The following is a 22,057-nucleotide window of genomic DNA, read 5'->3' as shown; positions in this document are numbered from 1 at the left end:
CAGTGTGATGCGGCAGGGGGCAGCGCCACACTGGTTTTAGGAGCCTACAGGGTCCACGTCTGGTATCATTGTAGAAACTCCATCCGCCCCTTGGTGGCTGCAGCCAAGGCTGCTCCATCATCGAATATGGGCTGGCAGACCGCAGTACCGCAGGCTCAAAGTTGAACCGGACTACACGGCGCGAGACGCATGTCCCGGTGCCTGGCTCCTGATCATCCAGCACCTCGGAAGGTGATGGAGGCCAACCAGAAAAAGGGACAGGTAACCTGAATGGTTACTGCCCTTGTAAGCTCTTCTAAGCTTGTAATCGCACACAAGTAATTTTGTTTCAATTCCAATAAAACGGAATTGGAATTCATTGGAATTGCATTCACCATCTAGGTGACATCAGAGACGTTATAAATAAGTTATCACCAGTAGCATTCTGCCTTCAAGAAACGAATCTAGGCCCCAAAAATACATTTTCATACAGGTTTTACGGTTGTAAAAAAGGACCACGATCACGCACTCCAACAGTCTATTAGGAGGTGGCCCTGTTATGTTTTATTAAATACTACGTACAAGACAGTAGCAGTCGCCGTTTATTATCATTTGGGACTGTCACCATCTGTTCATTGCATGTTCCTCCCCATAGCCATCTAACTACTCGAGACCTGGGAGACTTAAGAGATCAGTTACCGGAGCCACCTGTTTTAGTAGATTTACAGTGCTCATTGCACTCTTTGGGACAGTGTCAAAACTGCCCGAAGAGGGCAACTCGTCATTTGAAAATAAAACTCAGGTGCACCGACCTGAGCACTTGGCCACAACTTCCTATATGAGTACTTGGCCACAACCTCCTATATGAATACTACAATCGAACTCTGGCCCTCAGTCCGCAGCAGAGGCTGCTAAGAATCCCTGGATCCGGACAGGCCGCCATCTGAACCTGGCAACGTTTAATGCTAGAACGTTATCTAGTGAGGCGAGTCTAGCAGTGCTATTGGAGGAATTAGAGGGCAGTAAATGGGATATCATAGGGCTCAGTGAGGTTAGGACAAAAGAAGCATATACAGTGCTAAAAAGCGGGCACTTCCGGTGCTGCTACTAGGGCTCAAAGGGGGGACGAGAACTAGGAGTTGAATTCCTGATTAATAAGCATATAGCTGGTAACATACAGGAATTCTATAGCATTAACGAGAGGGTGGCAGGTCTTGTTGTGAAACTTAATAAGAGGTATGTATTGAAGGTCTTGCAGGTCTACGCCCCTACATCCAGTCATTATGACCAGGAAGTCGAGAGCTTCTGTGAAGACGTGGAATTGGCGATGGGTAAAGTCAAAACAAAATACACTATACTGATGGGCGACTTCAATGCCAAGGTAGGCAAGAAGCAGGCTGAAGACAAGTCAGTGGGGGAATATGGCATAGGCAATAGGAATAGCAAGGGAGAGCTATTAGACTTTCCAGAACGGAATAATATGCGGATAATGAATACCTTCTTCCGCAAGAGGGATAGACAAAAGTGGATGTGGAGTCGCCAGAATGGCGAGACTAGAAACGAAATACACTTAACACTCTGCGCTAACCCTGGCATCATACAAGATGTGGACGTGCTCGGCAAGGTGCACTGCAGTGACCATAGGATGGTAAGAACTCGAATTGGCCTACAGAGCAGGTATTCGGCTTTAACTCAGGAAGAGGACTTTAGTATTGAAGCAATGAACGACAATCTCACGGGCATCATTAAGGAGTGTGCAAGGAATAGGAATAAGAGGAGTGTGCTAGGAATAGGCAAGAATCAGATGTATGCACTAAGAGACAAAGCTGGCAATATCATTACTAATATGGATGAGATAGCTCAAGTGGCTGAGGAGTTCTATAGAGATTTATACAGTACCAGTGGCGCCCACAACGATAATGGATGAGCGAATACAGTGAAAGCTCGTTAATTCGAACTTCAATAATTCGAATTTATGGATAATTCGAACTGTACGATTTGGTCCGGCCAAGCTCCACAGAAGTCTATGTATAAAAAAGTCCGTTAATTCGAACGCGAGAAGGTTCCTTCACGGATAATTCGAACTACGCTCGCCTGGCACACGGCCAGAGAAACGCGCCTACTGCCTACACACAAGGCTGTATAGCCTCCGAAACGGAGAGAACGGTGAGATAAGGCGAAATCGGAAAAAAATCTAACCGACGCGGGGTCAGCCAGAAGGCAGCGGCGGCTGCCGCCTCTCCGTTCTACGTAACCTCCGAGACTTCTTGCCCGTTGCGAATCTCGGAGGCTTTGCAAATCTTGTACAGCTGGCACGGTAAGCGCCAAAACACAGCGAATCAAGTACGTCGCAGCTGCGCTTGCAATCAAGAACCAACGAATTGGGGCCTTTGCCACCTTCACGTGTTCAGCGTCTTTGTCTCGGCAGTCTTCATCGGTTGTGCACCTCTGTTTTCAGCTTAGGAGGTATCGGCCGTCGCGATTCATTGTGATGGTGTTAAACCTCGGCTAACGTTCGTTTCGGTGGACATCGGTGTTGTGGCACAGTCGGACCCAGAGATTCGACTTGAAGATGGCGTGTGCCCGCGGCACATGCCATCCCTTTCTGACACGCCAAATTTCTGACATGCCCTACTGCTTCCAAATCGCAGTGTACTGTTGCTCTCCTTCACATTCGTTAGTTCGAACTTTCGTTAATTCGAACTGAAGCGGCTTCCCCTTGCAGTTCGAATTAACGAGCTTTTACTGTAGTCTAGAGGAATTTGACACCTCGCGAGTAACGCCGGAAGAAGTCAAGAAAGTCTTGGGAGCTATACAACGGGGGAAGGCAGCAGACGAGCCGTATGTAAAAATACTGAGATATATGTATATTGCGGCTCCACAGCCACCGTAGTCCTCCATGAAGAAAGCAACAAAATCCCAATAAAGAAAGGCGTCAGGCAGGGAGATACGATCTCTCCAATGGTATTCACAGCGTGTTTACAGGAGCTATTCAGAGACCTGGATTTGGAAGAATCAGGGGTAGGAGTTAATGGATAATACCGTAGTAACTTGCGATTCGCTGATAATATTGCCTTGCTTAGTAACTCTGGACCAAATGCAATTCATGCTCACTGGCCTGGAGAGGCAAAGCAGAAAGGTGGGTCTAAAAATTAATCTGCAAAAAACTAATGTTAACAGTCTCGGAAAAGAACAGCAGCTTACGATGGGTAGCGAGGCACTGGAACTGGTAAGAGAATACATCTACTTAGGACAGGTAGTGACCGCAGATCCTAATCATGAGACTGAAATAATCGGGAGAATGAGATGGCTGGGGTGCATTTGGCAGGCATTCTCAGATCATGAACAGCAGGTTGCCATTATCCTTCAAGAGAAAAGTGTATAACAGCTGTGTCTTACCAGTACTCACCAACGGGGGAGAAACCTGGAGGCTTATGAAAAAGGTTCTACTTAAATTGAGGGTGATGCAACGAGCTATGGAAAGAATGATGGGCGTAACATTAAGGGATAAGAAAAGAGCAGATTGGGTGAGGGAACAAACGCGAATTAATGACCTTAGTTGAAATCAAGAAAAAGAAATGGACGTGGGCAGGACATGTACTGAGGAGGGAAGATAACCGATGGTCATTGAGGATTACGGACTGGATTACGGACCAAGGGAAGGGAAGCGTAGCAGAGGGCGGCAGAAAGTTAGGTGGGCGGATGAGATTAAGAAGTACGCAGGGACGACATGGCCACAATTTGTACAGGACTGGGGTAGTTGAAGTATGGGAGAGGCCTTTGCCCTGCAGTGGGTGTAACCAGGCTGATGATGATGCACCGACCTACTTTTCAGACTTCCCACACTTTTAGTTGTTTAGATATAGCTGTTTGCTATCTCTTTTTAGTGATCTTAAATGGGAAGCTCTCGACACGTCATATGGTAGTGATCACTTACACGCAGGCATCAAACTCCAATCATCACCACAAATCTTGGTAACTAGGCCACGCCGGTGGAACTTCCAGCTCACTGCCTGGCCGGCTTTTATGGAAAATGCGAAACTGGAAGTTGTCTTTTCGCCAGAACTTAGTGTTGACGAACTTAACAAAAAAATCACTATGGTTATAATCTCAGTGGCAGAAAAGGCAATACCGCAGTCATCTGGTATAGTACACAAGAAGCTAAATCCCTGGTGGACAAACGAGTGTACTGAAGTGAAAAAAGAACAAAATAAGGCCTGGGGAATTCTACGGAGGTACCCCACCTATAACAACCTTTTAAATTTCAAACAAGCCGAGGCAAGATTTATTTGAAGAAAGGCATAAAAATGGTCATGGCAAAAATACATATCTTCAATCAATAGTAGTCACATAAAAATGAATGTTAGACCTGGTGAGGAAATTCAAAGGAGTGCTCATCATACACAATACCACTACTTGCATGTCAAAGCACACACACAAGACCAGGCCAACTGATTAGGCGAGCGCTTTTGCAGAATCTCCAGACCAGCGAACTACTCTGATATATTCTTAAAAGAAAATAGTCGGCGGAGAAACAGACTGCCCACCACTGGAGCTTCAAATGAACTTTATAATAACCACCTCACAGTTCAGGAATTGAACAGTGTTCTTTCCGCCAGTAAAACAACGGCAACAGATCTTAACTGTGTCCACTACACGATGCTGGCACACCCAATCTCAAGCATCGGAGAGCATTACAAACATAAGACTCTTATTCATCTTTAAAACAAGAAGCCTAATAGACAAGCACCAGTGCGAATACAAAAGGGGCTGCTCCACCACTGACCATCCCGTGCGACTAGAACATGAAATATGTGATGCATTTCTACATAAACACTGCCGTGCAGTTTTCTTTCATATATAAAAAGTGTACGATATCACGTGGCAAGACGGAATTTTAAGAGACATGGCTGGTTGTGGGATTTCGTGGCAGAATGAATTGTTTAGAATAAAAACAGGAACAGAGCAACACAGGACGAGCAAGTAAAGAGCAGAGGACAGAGCGCTGACTACCAACCAAATGCTTTATTTGCAGAAGCATCAGATAAGGACATCATTGAATGTGACAAAGAACATAAAAAGGATAAGAAGGATAAGAGTCAGCCAAGAAGATAATCAAGTTCTTTTGTTGAGAGCGTGAGCGACGCAGAACTGACACGCACGTGTCGCCACTTTCGATTATCCAAAATACTTCAGATTTCCAGTGCATGCATTTCACTATATCTGCCAATTATTTCGTACTTAAAGATCGGAGTGGAACCACATGTTACAGTGGGCAACCAGATGACTGTACGGATTTCCTTCTAGTGAAGCGGCATGCTTGTGCAGGCGATCATTAATGCACCTCCCCGTTTGCCCGATATAGCAACGTTTACAATCAAGTGGGATCTTATAGACGACCTGCGTTGTACAGTCAATACATGATTCTTATAGCAGCCTTTGTGCGCGACAGTGTCCTCCTTATTGACTATTTTGCACAACCCGCTCAGTTTATTAGGGCATTGCACACCACCCTCACTCCTGCCTTGGCTGCAATATTCGTAATGTCATGGGAAACACGGTGGTACATAAAGAATGACGGCAAGCCTATATTTCGAAAGCGGTGACTGCATAGTTTGTTTTCTGGCGTTCTTTAACTCTTCCACAAGGCCACCAGCAGCACTGCACAACACGCTGGTCAGGTAGCCTGCTGATGTTCGTCTGTTGACTTGTGCTGAAAAGCTCTGTTCAACAGAGTGCTCGCACGAGCACTTCAGAGCAGCTTAGCGATGCCTCGTTTTACGAGTTCGGAGTGTGCAGACGAAAACGGGAAAAGCCCTTTCTTTGAGCGAGGCAAGTAGCTCCAGCACGTGATGAGGTTTAAAAACAATTTCAATGTCTAAAAACATTAAACAGTCATTAGTGGGCTCTTCCGTTAATGTAAAATCCTTCATAATCTCAGTAAGGTTATGAAGGATTTCATAACCTGTCAGGTGATTTCAGGTGCCTCGTGCCCCCTTAACTCTTCTGTTACTGCGAGAAAATGGTTTTCTTATAGGACTCGGGAAAAAATTTTTTACCCCTAAAAATAATATTCCAGCAAGCATTCCAGCATACCATATTGGGCATAAGGAAATCCTCTTTCCAAAAACTTGTTGCCAAACAAAAATTTCTTACATAAAACAAAAATTCTGTAAAGTGTTACTTTTGCTGCCAGTTGATAAAAACAATAAACAAAAACAATAATATCAAAGGAAATTCAAAATATACATTTCGATGATAACCCCGGATAGTGTGAAGAAAGAAATGTCAGTACACTGCCGTTCTTGTGGTACAAAAAAGAAAAGGCCAGTTTGTCGCTCATGCCATGCAGTGAAGCAGTTTCTGGATTTTGTGAACCATAGGTGCACTCTGCACTTTTCCCACAAGACTTCTGGTTTTTGTTCAGTTTTGTAGTCCTCGTAACACATTTTGCAGTTCCACCTTTTTGGCATCTTCTGAGGATGGTCCGATAAGAAGTCCAAGGAACCTACTTCACAAGTTCGTCTAGAGTAATGCACCTCTTCCAGGACCGAGGACACTCAACATAGCTGTGCAGCTACAAGATTATGCATCCAAGCATATCTGTTTGCATTTTTTCAGATTGTCTTTATCACCTCTGCAGAGAAGAGTAGAAAGAAATCCCGCACCGTTCTAAACTGTCCTGTGCTGCTCCGTAGTGCTGGGCCGAGATGTGCTACGAGCGGCCTTCTTGGCCTGAACGGAGCTTTCTTTGTTGCCGATAGCGGCACATCATAACCAAGTGAAGTATGCACTCTGAAGATAATCAGTAGAGCTGTCAGGTCGTGCATAAAGATTGGCAGGTAAGCACCTAGGAGACCGCTCAAGGGGTTAAAGGAAACATGCCACTGAACAGCTGTGGATGTCTGTAATGTCAGGTTCCTAGGAAAATATTATGCACGAAAGGGCAACCTTGGTGTGAATAGACAGCCATTTGTACACAAAATGCAATCTTTTCATTCCACTCTCATAAGATAGATTAAGCTATATTTACAACACATGCAAAGGCACTAGGAAAAAAAAACGTTGTTATAGCTGGCAGGAACATATAAACAGGGTGCAATCAAAGCTGTAGAATTGCTGTTTCTCTACTACGCCCGATAACGACGTGATAACATAGTCAGTGATGTCATAAACATGGATTCACCGAGAAAATTGTCAACGCGGATGATGGGGCAGTTGCTGAGGATGCGACCGTGGATGAAGCGCAGGGTCCCTTGTTGGCATTGGCTTCAACGCGACCCTTGGTAGTCGTAACCAGCACAGTCTACGAACAGGTCCCAGCTGCATGAGACGTCAATAGGGCTGGGTTCTCCAGGAGACGTCAATAGGGCTGGATGCTTGATCAGCGCTTGGGAACAGTTGACGTAGGGATGGTAGCCGCACTCTTCATGAAGCGTCGGTTGGGCCGGGGCCCAGGAGCAGCACTCCGCAATGGTCAATGGGACCCAGGTTGTAGAGCAGGCCCGGGTCTTCTCTCCTGACTGGCCAGTCGGCTCCATCCACCAGGCTCAGGTCGACCATGGATCGTTGTTTGCGGACATCCCTTGGAATAACAGGGCTGCCTGTTGACTCCACCTAGGCACGCTTTTCTTCCGCTCTACGGACCGGCACCACCTCCTTGTCGCCAGTCTTCCAAGCCCCTCGCAGCGCACGCTCTCCTCTTCCTTGTCTTCTCCCTTTTCCGATTGCCACCCCCTATTTTTCCAGGCTGTGGCTTGTTCCTTCTTTGGCTTATGTTCCATTCGTCAAGGATGTCTCGCAACGCAAGTTTAACGTCAAGCGAATATCACAATGTCCCATGCTGACTTAAAACGCTTTCGCCGTCAGACCTTGAATCTGCTTTGCTGTCATCTTCGGCATCATAATTCGAGTCCTCATCACTATGTTGCAGTGTGGGTGCAGCATAGTTTGGAGAACGACACTTTTCTCGCGAGGCAGCCACGTGGTACGATGCCAAGGGAGTGACTTTTGATAACTGCGCAATATACTGGCAGCACCCCTTACTGGGATTTTATGAGAAACGTTATCGAAACTCTTGGAAACTGGTTGAAAATGCCAGGTCCACATGTTAGACATGCGACGGACCGTCAGAAATACTTTGGCGGAGTAAAACAATTTGGACTCGAAACCAAAGCTCACTAGTGAACAGCTGGCATCATTTTAGGCTAATTATCTCCGCTGAGCACTGTTGGAGGGCAAAGCTGGTGATATAATTCAATTCTTGCCTTTCTGGGAGTCATTTGATTACAAAATTTTGATGCTAGTGTGGCGCAATAGGGATCGGCATGTTTTTTCTCGAGTGCGGCAGAAGGTGACAGCCATGGCTCTTTTGGCTACAACATATGGGCTTAGTTCACAAAAAAGGTCCGTCAAAAATCGCAGCATCACTGAAGCACGAAAATTTAAACTGATTCTGACAGTGCAGTGCCTATACGTACTAACCACTGGATGGCCTTAAATAGATATCAAACAGCTACGTGTTGAAATTGGCAACCTAAAGCATTAATCGCTGATCAGTTTGTATAGGCACAATAACGATAGAGTTAAGGTAATCCATTTTGGCTTGGTGCCAATGAAGGCGTGCCATTGCACAAGCCACGAGAGGCAACCTTAATCGTGTAGTCAAACCTCGATATATTGAACATGCGTATATCAAATTATTGCATCTATCGAACAATTTCTATGTCGCCTGTAAAATTGCGTGCATTAATTTTTTATTTTGAACGAGGTCGGTCGTCACCTCAAACCCTGTGCGCCCCGTTGACAGGCAGTGAGCTTTCCCGCGACACTCTAGAAGATAGTGCTGGCATGATGGGCGTTCCAGACTGCTGCGATTATGCCAAGGGCGCCATTTGAACGTAGCGGCATATGCACGTGGCTAGTTCGACAACGTCAACGATGCACTGCATTTGCCGCACTGACTCTACCTCGGTGCTGCGCTCTGCGCCCGCGGCGCCACACGAGGACTGGTCGTTTGCATCCACAGAGGCGTGTGACAGCACGCGCTCTCTGGGCGCACTCAGATGCCTTGGCTGAAGCCACTTAATACCTTGTTATTGACAGTGTTTCAAGACGCCTCGATTGACGGACTTGGAGATCGCAACAGAAGTAGCGGCCAAACAAAGATGCAGCAGAGGTTCATCCCACAAGCGCTGATGCTGTCCCACTCCCGAATTCAACTGAAGCTTTAGCTGCTTTGGCCCTTCTACACCGCTACTGTGGCACAATAGAGGGCACCGGCCAATCGCTTGTGGATTGTTTAGACTACGTTTAGGACTCCGTGTTGAAGCATTGGGAAATATGCAGCAGGCTACACAGCTGCAATAATTTCAGCCAAATACTTTGTGTGAAGCTTCAAGTGCGTATTACTTTGGCCACGATTGGGGCGCGATCGGGGATCGTTGTTTGGAGCGCGTGTTCGGTTGCATCGCGCATGTTTGGCTTAGGTCACCCCGACTTCGCGTGGCTGACGAAGTCGGTGCTACTGCGTACGCTAATTGCGTGCGATGGAACCAAATGCGTGCTCCAAACGATCCCCGATCGCACCCTTGGTTCATTGATCGATTTGCAGACGTTTTTGATGCATTTTGTACGGTATATTATATATCGAATTCTGGCTACGTCGAACTATTTCGCTATCGCCGCGCTTTTCGATATATCGAGGTTCGATTGTAGCTTCTATCATAAGCTCTAATAAGAAACTGTAAGCTTCGATAACTTCTGTTTCTCTTTAGCTACTGGACTTATGCACTACAGTTGAACACACTCAATGATGCCAGCTTTAAGAATATATCGGATGTGACAGGGAACAGCCGTTGCACCATGAACTTTTGTGTGTTCTACGGTAAAATAAACTACTTTCTACATTACTCCCGTGCCCCATTATCGGTTACGACAATGAAATTGCTACTGGGTATGTACGGAAATCCTTGGGGAGAAAATATGCAAGTGGCTACACATGCCACACTACACACCATTGTTGCATTGCCAGCCTTGTGTGCCATCTCCTTTCCACCCTCTCACTGATGTCGGAGGGGTGGAAGGGAGACGGACAGTGTGTGCACAGCACAAAGGCAGATGTCGCGAAGCAGCTTGCATATCTTTTTCTTTCTTTCTGGATTGCTTTTCTTTTTGGTGCAGACACTCAGTAGCTACATTTGTTACAGCCAGTACTGCAGCATGGGAACATTGAAGCAAGCGCTTTATTTTACTGTAGGGCTCATTGTTACATCCAATCAGTCTATCAGGTAATGCTTATAAGTGGGTTTCACTAATTTTTTCTGTCTGAACAAAATGTTCAAATCTTTGTCCACTCGACATTTCTCGTGCAACCCAATTATAACAATAGGATTTTCTTGGCACTTCAGTAAGTCCATTTGACTGTCACTGTTCTGTCAAAAATGGGTGCACACTATACCTAGTGCAATGTGCAGCATGATGTGCTGGAGCTTGCAGCAGACCACTGTTGAATTGGCACTGTCTGTTGGCACTCTGTCTGTTTGACCGTACTGTGGTGTGTTTCGCAGGAGCAGAGTGTGAGCCGTTCCAAGCTCCAGCTGCTGGGTGTTTCGGCCATCTTTGTTGCTGGCAAGTTTGAGGAGATGATGCCACCCACACTTGGAGACATGATCTATGTCACCGATGGTGCGTACCAGAGCAAGGAAGTGCTGCGCATGGAGCAGCAGATTCTTCGCACGCTCAACTGGTCCCTGGGGCGACCCTCGCCCCTGCACTTCCTGCGCCGAAACTCCAAGGCAGCACAGGTGCGTCTGCATCTAAGCAGCCTGTGTATTAGGCCTGATTCATGGCTACACAGCACAGCCTTGATATTGCCATGTTATCGTGACTGGGAAGAATAAGGGACTGCCAAAGGCATGAGGTATTAACGTAACTTTTTATTGTGTGAACTTGTGCCTTGAAAAAGAAGTAACGCAAGAAGCGCAATGATAACAGAGAGCATGATCATTGGACATCAAAATCTGATATGCAGGTGAAGCATGTTTGCTATTTATGCATAACTCACCTTACCTTCCAGCGTAAGCTCCAGATTGTACACCACCATTTGCATTGTGCAGGCAATCTGATGAGACAGGTACCTTTGGTGTAGAATTGGTGAGAATGTTCGAGGAAGACTATACAGGAAGGTGCATCTTGCACCAAATGGAGACATTGTAATAGTGGCCAGCTGGGGAAGAAGCAATCACAGGTAGAAGATGAGCAATATACTATCACCGACAGATAAATCGGACACTGATAATCTGCACATGCTTGGTAATTCGGACAGCTCTGCGGCACCGCTAATACAGTGCAGTCCACTTGTAACGTTATCAAGAACGTAAAATCTGATTGTTACACCTGATCGGCGCTATATCTGGACTGGAAAAAAAAAAAGCTCCAACACCAAATTTAGCACTTCGGATAAAAAATTGTAGTTGTAGAAAGTAGCCTGTAAAAAATGAAACGTTGATTTATATCTCTGAGCAGCATGTCAAGCGTTAGGCAGGCTTAAATAGAAATCTGCACTAGCTTTCACGGAAGTTTCAAGTTCACAACTGCAGTGTCCATTGTGTCTAGCGGCTACGTGAACACTGACTGCTGTAATTTAGCGTGCATGAAATCGGTGAGTGACTCTATCGATGACAGTGCACTTTGCGTGAACGTTGGGGTCGGTGTCAAAGGCGGGCTATTGCCATCTAGCCGTCACTGCTGCTGCTATCATCGCCTCCGTCGCACCATGCCATCATCTGTGTCGCAGCACTACCTGCACTCAGACTGCTACATCGAAGCACCTAGTTTATTGCCAGTAGCGGCGTGCTCCCAGAGATCGCTAATGTCGGCGGCTGCTACCATGTTGGTTTTACACAAGGTGGGTTTTGCCCTGGCACACGGTACCCAGTTTCCATTGATCGGCAGGATCACTGCTTCTAGCCTTCATGATCGTGCTCGCTTTTTTCAGAATCGTCGATATGGTCAACTGTGGGAGCTCGTACTTTGAGTGTTGCGAGATTTGTGGCTTCACTCTAAGCGACACAACTTTGCACTTTCTCGGTGCATCGCCCGCTACTTATGCGGCGTATTTCTGCGCTCGCTGAAGGAGATGGTAGAAAGGGAGCGCAGGTGCGGTTTGCTTTGTGCTTTTTTCTTCTTTTTCTCTGGATGCTCGCTGGTGAGCTGGATGCAAACCAACTGGCACCACCTTGTGGGACGTTGTGCCAACTTGCGATGCTCTCTGTGGCTTTTGCAATTGGCGCACTGGCAGGACACGTTGTGTGGGAATGGCGGCAGATGTGAGCTCATGTAGGCAAAATTTTTGCCCCGTCTTCATTAACGGGAACTTAGCAACACAAATTTAACGATTATTCTGCATGGAAAACGCCTCCCAAAAGGCAGAATTTCAATCATTCTATTCGATATGCGGTGATTAACACATCATTATATACGTCATTTTTTCTCCTAGCCTTAATGCATACGTTGATATGCTAAAGTCGACTCATTGTTATAACTAATACATAGTTATATTTGCTATTGTTATAAGTGGGCTGCACTGTAGCCCCACGGGCCTAATTGAGTACAGACTACCGATATTTTGGGCAGGTGCCAGCTCTACACTCGTTTATCCAGACTCCGTCCGTGACTGTAGTGCACGCCAACTCTACTGCCATTATCTTCTCTGGCAACCTTGACAAACATTAAAGGGACACTAAAGGTTACTATGAAGTCAAGTTAACATGATAAAGCAATGCTCTAGAACGTCTAAGGCGTCAATATAATCGCGAACAGAGCTATAGTAACTAAGAAATTGAGGTAAATAATGACACGATTTGAGAACCCTTAGCGACATTCCGGTAGTAGCCCAATGACGAAGGCACTCCTCATCATTTGTCACTAGTACTCAACTACTAGTATTAAAAAGATAATTTCATTAGGTTACAAAATGGAATAAAATGCTACTTCTCTTCGATTTTAAGAAAAAATAACGTTTTGACGTTTGCAGCAGGTAGTCAGAGACCTGGATTGGGAAGAATTGGGGATAAAAGTTAATGGAGAATAGCTCAGTATAAAACTTAGAAATAAAACTTGCGATTCGCTGCGATACATGTAGGAGAGCTATCAATCTTTGCTTGAACTCCTAACATCAATATACAGTCGCCGACCGTTTATTCAGACTTCACGGTGACTGCGGAAATGTCTGTATAAACAGGTGTCCGAAAAAGCAGATTAAGAAAAAAAAATGAAAGGCTTGAACAAATAGTGAATGCACTGTTCAGATAAGCGCAATCAGATAAGCCTGAATCTATGAGAGAAGCACAGTCACTGCTTGTACACGCTCCACATGCAACAGCAGCATAGCACATGGTGAGTCATCTGCCGACTCAGTCATAGTCCAGCGGTGCAGCAGAAACCTGACGAATGATCTCGCCGTCGTCGAGTTCAGCGCATGTCACTACAGCAGTGTTAGCACCTGTGAAACTGTCAAATGAGACGGTGTCCGGAATTGCAATGCAACCATTGCGCAGGTCTCGGCAGAACATTTTCCGCGTCAGCAGGGAGCAGATTGGAAGGCGACAAATCTTAGGCCTCCTGGCACCCGCTTGCCGGCATCGCCGGCATTCCCCAGCACAGTCTGCGCGGGCACTGTCGGCGCCATTAGACACTTGACGCGATGTTTCCGTATGCCGCGTTGGATCACCGGAACCTCGACACAGCATACAAAGCAAAGACCACCACGCCGACACCAGTCGCACAAACGAAAAACGTGGCCTACTCGCAGCGTCGTGCGCGAAGAAACAAATCGGCTGCTGGATTATCTTGACATAGCTTACTAAGCTGAAACCGGCACTGTTGTAGAGCCACTCTATCGAACCAGGCAGAAATGATGATGAGCGGGGATTTGCAGTAGCGCCACTTCGTGGGGCAGCAAGGAGGCTCCGCTCAAAACAAAAATGGCGTTCAGCAAGTCAAACCGCGCACCGGTCAGAGTCGGTGCATGGTGCTCTCGATCAAGTTGGCTCAAGGAGTGTCAGAAAAATCAGACGAGAGGTTGCAAGGTGTCCGAACTTTCGGCAGTTATACATTATGGTCTATGGGGAGAATGGCGATGCCGCGAAGCAGACTGAATAATCGAGCATGTCCGAATTTTTGGAGTCCGGAAAATCAGTCAGCGACTGTACAGGTGTGCAGGCATCTTGCAAAAAATGAAAGCAGAAAAGTTTTCTAAACAAAAATGTACTTGAGATATTGCAGCCATATTTTCAGTTTTCTTTGTGATATTAACACCTGTGAAAAATTGCATCAAGATCGGCTAGTAAATAAAAAGTTAGCTTTGATCCCCATGTCCCCCCTTCAGGGAAGAAATGGAGCACAATCAACTAGTTGGAACCTATGCACAGATCAAAGCTTTGCGGTGCGTGATGCAGTTGCCACGTTGGAAGCTACAAGATCTCATCCCACCCAACTAAGGCATTTTAACTATCCCCTCACGGTGAAAAAATGGAAACACAAAAATGAAATGAGAAAAATGCAGTAAAGGCTCGTTAATTCTGATTCCGTGGGCATGCTACAAAATTCGAACTAATGAAAGTCCGAGAAAAAGATAGCTCAGTTAAAGCGCGTATATAGTCCGACATGGCTTGAGCACGTGCGCACACACTGCATCATGTTGGCATGAACAGTGTCTACTTCGGAGCACTGGCACAGCCAATGTAACCGGATGCGGCCAACGCGCTCTGACATGCTCGGCGTCGGGATGACTCTTGCTTCATGTGGCACGAAGAAAATGTCGGTTTCACCCGAAAAAAGAAGCATCCATTGCGATACCAAATTGGTAGATAGCTATATGAAGTAAGGATAGGAGTTTTATCGCCCATATAAACTTATAAACATGCGCTTACTAAATTAACAAGTATGGTGTCATGTGTGCACAGGTAAATATGAACACATCTCGCTATGACCGTGGAAACTCGCTGAAGCATGCTGGAGTGATGAATCCTGGCAGTAGCAGCGAGTGAATTGACCTTCGTACAGCTCTCTTCAATGCGTACGAAACATAGAAAGCACATTGCATACGAAGCTACCGGCACTATGTGCACTCTGCAAACATGGCAGATCGCTTCCAAGATACGGTGCCCGCATGGCCGCACCGTAAGCAGAACGCCCCCACCCCCCTCGATCCCTCCCTCACCCCCAGTGCTCACGCACGCGAGATTGAGCCATGTGCACCAGCTCAGCCTTGCACGCTTTCGCTCGCACGTGCAGCAAACGACGCACGGCGACAATTTTGTTGCCCTTGAGCTTTGCACGGAACCTTATGGGAGAGAGGCGACCTGCAACAGAGGCGTTGGCCATACCTGGCCAGGTGCAAATGCATTTCTCGCCAGTCAAGCCTAACCAAAGGACCGCAGATAGAATAAGCGAAGCTGCGAAGTGACGCCAGCGTCGCTAACGTGCTCCCGTGCACTAGCACTCTCCCTATGCACAATGGCACAGAGTTCGAATTACTGGTGATGGTGCAGATTTCAGTGTGAATTAGCAGGATGTGTTACATATTGCGTTCAATACCTTGCTGAATGTACCGTGGCGGCTACTTCGAATTAACAAGCTTTTACTGTAGTACAATCTCCGATTTCGATGCTCATCAGCACACCACGTCTCGACTACACTGTTTTGGCAACATACGCTTCATGACGAACTTAGCTAAGAGCTGCTCCAAAACTGTTGTCATCAAGCTCACTTGTCTGTCCTTCCCTCATTGGACAAGACTCATCCCCTGAAGCACTTGCAACGAAACCACAATCCCTGAAGCAGTTTGCAGTGGTTTCTTGTTTAACGTGACCCCAAACGTGCGCTAGCATGTGGATGGCACTGAGAAGGCTCGCCTCCTAATGAGTGGAGTTGTCCATGCACATGATCATACACTCGAAAATGCTTTCTGTATAACACCTTTACATTTTTTATAATTCGCTGGCCCATCGGTTGCATCACTGTTGGCTGGCAAGTAAGCAAGGAAGGTGGCACTCAAGGCCAGCACATATATGTGGGCACTGCACTGGTCCACAAGAAATAATACCTTGCAGTTTGATGACAGCAATTTAGAATCCAGTTTTTGTGGGCAGTCTTCAAAAAATGTCTGACATCCATGCCTCTCTGTTAGCTGCATATTTCACAGGAAGCGTTTTGACTCCTTTAAGGGGGGAGGCTACACTTGAAATACAACTTTTTTATTTGTGGACAGATCTCAACGAAATTTTCACACATTGTGCATTTTAATATGCAGATTCTAAAAATATAATTAATTTTGCCATAGGATAAGCACTTTCTGATATAATCCAAATGCATTGTGTAACTGAGTCCTTTGTTTGGAGGAAAATTAGCTGCTAAACAGAAAACCCTAACATAGTAATTTGAGTATAAAGACTATCTAGGATGTTCAGGGAGTGCCATAAGGTATTATTCAATGTTCTAGGCTAATCTGAGCAAGAGTTAGAGCTCATCAAAGTTGTGAGAAAAAAATGCCATCTTGACATGTCAAGAATTTGACCCATTTCAAAAACTTTTGGAGAAGAGTGCTGCTTTGAAAAGGTGCATATTGCTTACTGCATACATTTATCTTTCTGGCAAAAAAAAAATTATGTTGATAGCTGAAATAGGACAAAAGCTATTTTACCTCCAAAATTGGAAGTCTGTCGGAATTGTTGTTTTGAGAAATCAAGGAAAAACGTTCTGCAACATCTTTATTGAGAACATACCAATAAAATCTCAAGGAAATTCACTAGGGGCATAATCTGGATACATCTTATCTTTTTGCCACATTTTGGCCGGCTTCCTTGCGCTCAAAGAGGCTTCTCGCTTCTTGCTGGAGTTAGCACTTCGAAGGTCCGGCGCTCCGGACGTTTTCCGGCGCTCGCTGCGCGCTCGCTACTTTCTTCAGTCGTGAAGGAAACGGTGCCTGCACGATCTGTGCCAACACGCGTGGCGTGGGCGGACGAAGTGTTGACGCTAGACGCGCCAGTTGGCAGCTCGGAACTCGATCCGGTAATGTCCAGGCAGACCAGCAACCGGCAATTCCGCGAGTATGACAGGCCTAGCCGCCTTCCGTCGCGCATTGCACAGCCGCTTGACGCGTAGTAGCCTTGAGACAACAATCTTTTCCAGCCATCCGGGCAGCGAAATGAGCATCTTATCAAACGTCGCGAAGCAAGCGGCTGAACAAACGTAGACAGCGGCGCGATGAAACCAGAGATAAACAGACGTAGCGAGACGCGAGAGCGGTCGAGCGCGCGCCGACGAGCACCGGACCAATAGGAGCGAGGCGCGCGGGGGTGTGCGCGCTTTGGCCAATCGGCGGCACGGACGCATCCTCCAGAAATGACGTGATAGCGTCGGTTTCCCTTCTCCGACGCCATTTTGAACTGGTGCAAAATGCGCACAAAGAAAACAGCTTCAAAACAAGCGCAAGATGGCGGCCATCGGCCACCGCGTTCGCAAATGGTGACGGCGCGAAGTTTGAACATTTTTGACCAAATTTTGCTGATTTCGCGTTCACCCTGGCCCCTTTAAGCGCGATTTTTTATTATTTTCCGATTAAATTTAGCTTCTAGATTTCGCGGAGGGATTCTTGAATGTATAAACGTAGCGAAAATGCACTTTTCCGAAAATCGACTTTTTTGTGATTTTTTGCCGTTTCAAGACCCGCGTCCCCCCTTTAAAACATCTAGGCCATTCTAAGCCATCCTGATCTTGCTTCGAAAAGTAGCGAGCGTCTCTCTGAGTTATCATAGTTTCTTTCCTGATTTCGTTTTGTCCTCTTAAGTAGTTACTCATCGCAGGTTTCATTTCCATTGCTGCTGCCCATGAGATTATTTCAATCTCCGACTTTCTACTTGACGTTTTTTGTTGATGTGTTGCCCACCCTACAGGCCGCATACTTGCTGGTAAGCTTCCTAGTTCTTTTCCTCCACTGTGTATCACATGTTTTTCCTGTACAGATACCTGAGCACTCTCCCAGCCCATTTGCTTTCTTCCATATCATCGGTCGTCCTTCATAATTTTACTGTGAGCTTCCCTCACTTCACAACTTGTCCAGCCCATATTGGTCTGCACTACATTTGTAGTCTTCCCATGAGTGCCCAGTGCGAGGCGACCCACTGACCTTTGGTTCCCGTCGAGTCGTGATTGTACCCCTGATTTAAAGCAAACTGCATTTCTAAAAGTAAGTCCTGGAGCCATTACACCTTTGCACATACCCCGGAGCATTATGGCTGCAATTCTCTTCCCCTTTACTGGTATTGTTTTTCCTGTGTTTCCACATACCTATTGCCTTCTTTTATATTTATATTCTTTTCCACGAGGCGTTTCTTGGCCCTGTATTTTCACTGTGTTCGCTACCATAACACTAAATGCTTATTTCACACTAATTTTAACGCTATATTTCGGACCCAAGTCCAGATATATTAGCCAGACGTTGCATATCACTTTGCTTGTTAGCTGGCAACACAATGACGTCCGCATAAAATAAATCTGGGAGCTGCTGCTCTACCTGTACCCGCTTGTTTGTATAAGAGATTAACCCAGATGTTACTTTTCTCTAGTGCCATTTCTGTTTTTACCATGTACAACATGAACAGCGGTGGGGATAAAGGGCACCTCTGCCTCAATCCCTTGTTGATATCATCTCGTGACTGATTGGCTTGCACAGCTGCAAAGACCTTACAAATTCCTTCACAGCACGACCGCGCTTTCGTCTGAGTCACGCTTTTGCGACCGTGCACACAACCCGGTTATTTGTTCACCGGTGAGCTGGTTGCCAACAGATTGTTTGTACATTGCGGTGTAGGCAGTGCTCTTCATCCTCCAGAGGCTTGCACAGAGCCAAATTGAAACTGCTTGCTCCACCCGCTGCAGACGAAACTGTGGCCACTATAGACTCGATCATGGACGGTGACCTTGCTGCCCTGAAGCTACAGCCGGTGCATGCACCTAGTCAAACAACTGCGAGCGAAACTGCGGTCGCTATCAAAGTGATAATGGGTGGCGACTGCGCTGTTTTTAAGCCATGCAGCCAATGTGGTGCTTTGTGTGACGGTAAACTCTAGGATAAAGGCATTAAAGGCGCCAATAGGCACGAAGCGTTCTGGCTTTGTGCTCACTCACAAATGATTTCTGCTGATGACTATGGCGATTCGGATTTCAGTGCTTCGTTTCATTTGTACGATGGTGCCATTTTTGCTCTTTCGCGGCGCTTGCCAAACGCTAAGAGTTCATTGAATTAAGCGATGGGTGGCCAAAAATGTCAGAATGAATGAGGTTGATTGCATTGAATGATGCATACTCCTGCCGGGACCAGAGGATGAAAATGAATTATCCAGTTTTCTGTATTAACGATGTTTTACTGTAGTGCTATACGTGCATGTGCCGGTACTCCTTTCCAAATAAAATGTTTGTCCCCTCAGCATTTCTCGTGCAGTCCAGTTACAATAGAATCAAGTGCAACACTGGAATTTTCTGGGTACTTTAATATTACAGGTCATTTAACTGCACAAAAATTCGAAGCTTGCAGAAGTGCACACCTGCTTCGTACGTCGACCGGCGTGAAACTGGATAAACCCCACAGCGTGTGAAAGACCCGGCGCTTCGTGCGACTTCCCCTTCTGTGTTTATGATGCTTTCTTTGTACCTCATTGGGCATCAAGGCTAGACCTTTGCAATGTAATTTTTGTATATATAGTGTAATAGTGTTTGGAAAACACGATTATACATAGTAAAAAAATTGCTACGTGGGATACTGTTGCACATCCTTACAAAAGCTTTGGCAGCACCTTAGAAGCCCTTGAATTTATCTCTGCCAAAGCAGTGATGAGACGGTGGACACTGAGCAGTACACTTACACGTTATTGTGGCGTTAATGCAATGCAGGCTGACATTGTGGAGCACAACCTGGCCAAGTTTGTGCTGGAACTGTGCCTGCTGGACTACCCCATGGCATGGGTGCTACCCTCGGAGCAGGCTGCTGCGGCCCTCTGCCTCTCCCTGCGATTGTTCGACCGGGAGGGCCAGCACAGGTGACATGACAGATTTACTGATGTTGAAGTACGGTGATGTACTGCACATGCATGTGAACGCTGCCTGTACTGGTGCAAGTGTTAGTCGAACTTTGATATAAACACATAGCTATATAAAGTTTGGCGGCCATGCTTTATGGTAATGAGGTGATCTACTGCTATAGTAAAATTAAAAATGTGGTATCCAACTCCATCAGTTACAGTGAAGCAAATACATATTCTAGCAAAAGCGTGGTGACGAAACAGTGCATGTTAGGCCTAGCAGCCTATCTAATGTGGCTGACCGAGTGGCTGGTGACAAGCCAGCCACTCTGCCCTTGCACTCGTAGACCTTGTGAAATCGAGATCAGACCCTGACTGGACTGACAGCCGCAATAGCAGAGTACGGATTCACATGCAGTATTCTCCATGTCCAAAAGGTTTGCCGACAGCAAAATGTTGCAATAGCAACTTGAAATTGCATACTGGATGCGCATATGTTTTGATAATGGTTTGGCTGGTGTGTCCGCACTTGCCAAGCCTACGTTGGGATACTGCGTTTTAACATTGATCGCACAGTTGCATATTCGTGGCAATGCAGAGCATTCATGTGTACTGAGTTTTTGTGCACATTCCCCACACCAAAAATACGGAGAATTTATAAAAATTTTGCAATCGTGCCTGCTACATTTCCTGCAGGCACGAGGCGCAGGCGCGAGTTCCCGCAGGATCGAACCACCATGGTTGCTTAGGGGCTTTGGTGTTGTGCTGCTAAGGATGAGGTCCTGGCCACGGTGGTTGCATTTCGATGGGGACAAAATGCAAAAACGCCCGTGAACTTAGATTTACGTGCGTGTTAAACAGCCCCAGGTGGTCAAAATTAATCTGGAGTCCCCACTATGGCTATTCAGATACTGGATATTCGGATTGTTTCTTTTTGCGTAAAGCCCCATAACTTATATTTTTTTTCAGCTTCAGCGCCACATACTGGCACTGTTGAGAAGCCACACCTCGAGGCAAAGTTGAAGTCCACTCATTCCTTTTTTATGGCCTCCCATGCTCTCAAACTACCATTTTGTTTTTGCTGGGTTACCCATTGGTGAATAGTGCAGAGCTTTCCATTCGGACCATGTAGCTGGTGCAGAGAAGCTTAGAGAGAAGGCTCATTCTCGAGTGTGCCAAATGTTTATTTTGGGTGACCTCGGTGCCAATGTTGACTTTGACATCTACTGGCTGGCCTACCACGGCATGCTTGCAGATAAAGTGACAGTCTTTCAATAATTCCTGCAGACTTCAAAGCAGGCTGGGCACAGTGGAAGAGTGGTGCTTTCTGCCACACAATTGGCGTGGTTTCGGACAACTGTTCTTACTGAAGGATAAAATATGGCTGGGTTGCACTTTATGACTTGTTCATAGAATGCCATGAATTTTGAACCTCATTATAACAAGTGTTTGTGTGTACTATCCCTGTGTACCTATGAAAGTCAGATTTTTTGTACTCCGCAAATTCCTAAATTATCCAATACATGACATGGATGCAATCCGTTGTAGAATGTCCCTATCTGAAGCCAGCCTGTTTTCTTGGTTCACTGAAGTGTTCACTGTATGTGTTCCCATGGTTCTATTTTCATTTCATTTCGTTAAACTGAAGCTTTCTTTGCCTCTTCCTCTGACTTTTCTGCTGCTGCAGCTGTCTTGCATGCCGCATTGTGGGGTGGTTCAGAATGGGCATATACATGGCACGGGTGTGATAAAAAGGAAAGATGTGAGCAACTCATTCGGATTTTTCCATCGCATGTGTACAGTGCCCTCTGGAGCTCCCTAGGCATCACCAGAATACCCTCTTGCTGGCTGTAATTATCCATGACCCCTCACAAAAGCATTGCAGAAACTGCAGCGCTTGCCTTTCCACTAACATGCAACCCTCCAGAGGGGAGGCTGATGGAATGGTAGAGAGAAGGTAGAGAGCTGGCAGAAAATGGGTAGAAACAAGGTAGCTG

At 46.2% G+C, this 22,057-nt stretch overlaps 1 protein-coding gene across 2 annotated transcripts in view; it reads left to right on the top strand.

Moving 5' to 3' along the window:
- Window positions 1-22,057, top strand: part of CycB (Cyclin B) — a 116,052-nt gene that overhangs the window by 38,813 nt on the left and 55,182 nt on the right. For both annotated transcript variants that reach the window (XM_065443859.2, XM_065443860.2), the window contains exons 5-6: window positions 10,548-10,784; window positions 19,933-20,078. In XM_065443859.2, coding sequence (XP_065299931.1) covers window positions 10,548-10,784; window positions 19,933-20,078 — 383 coding nt within the window. The remainder of the gene's footprint in view (window positions 1-10,547; window positions 10,785-19,932; window positions 20,079-22,057) is intronic.

The sequence above is a fragment of the Dermacentor albipictus genome, chromosome 7 (assembly GCF_038994185.2).
Source record: "Dermacentor albipictus isolate Rhodes 1998 colony chromosome 7, USDA_Dalb.pri_finalv2, whole genome shotgun sequence".
Lineage (NCBI taxonomy): Eukaryota > Metazoa > Arthropoda > Arachnida > Ixodida > Ixodidae > Dermacentor > Dermacentor albipictus.
The sequence above is the reverse complement of the archived record's forward strand: the minus strand, read 5'-3'. Positions and strand labels throughout refer to the sequence as shown.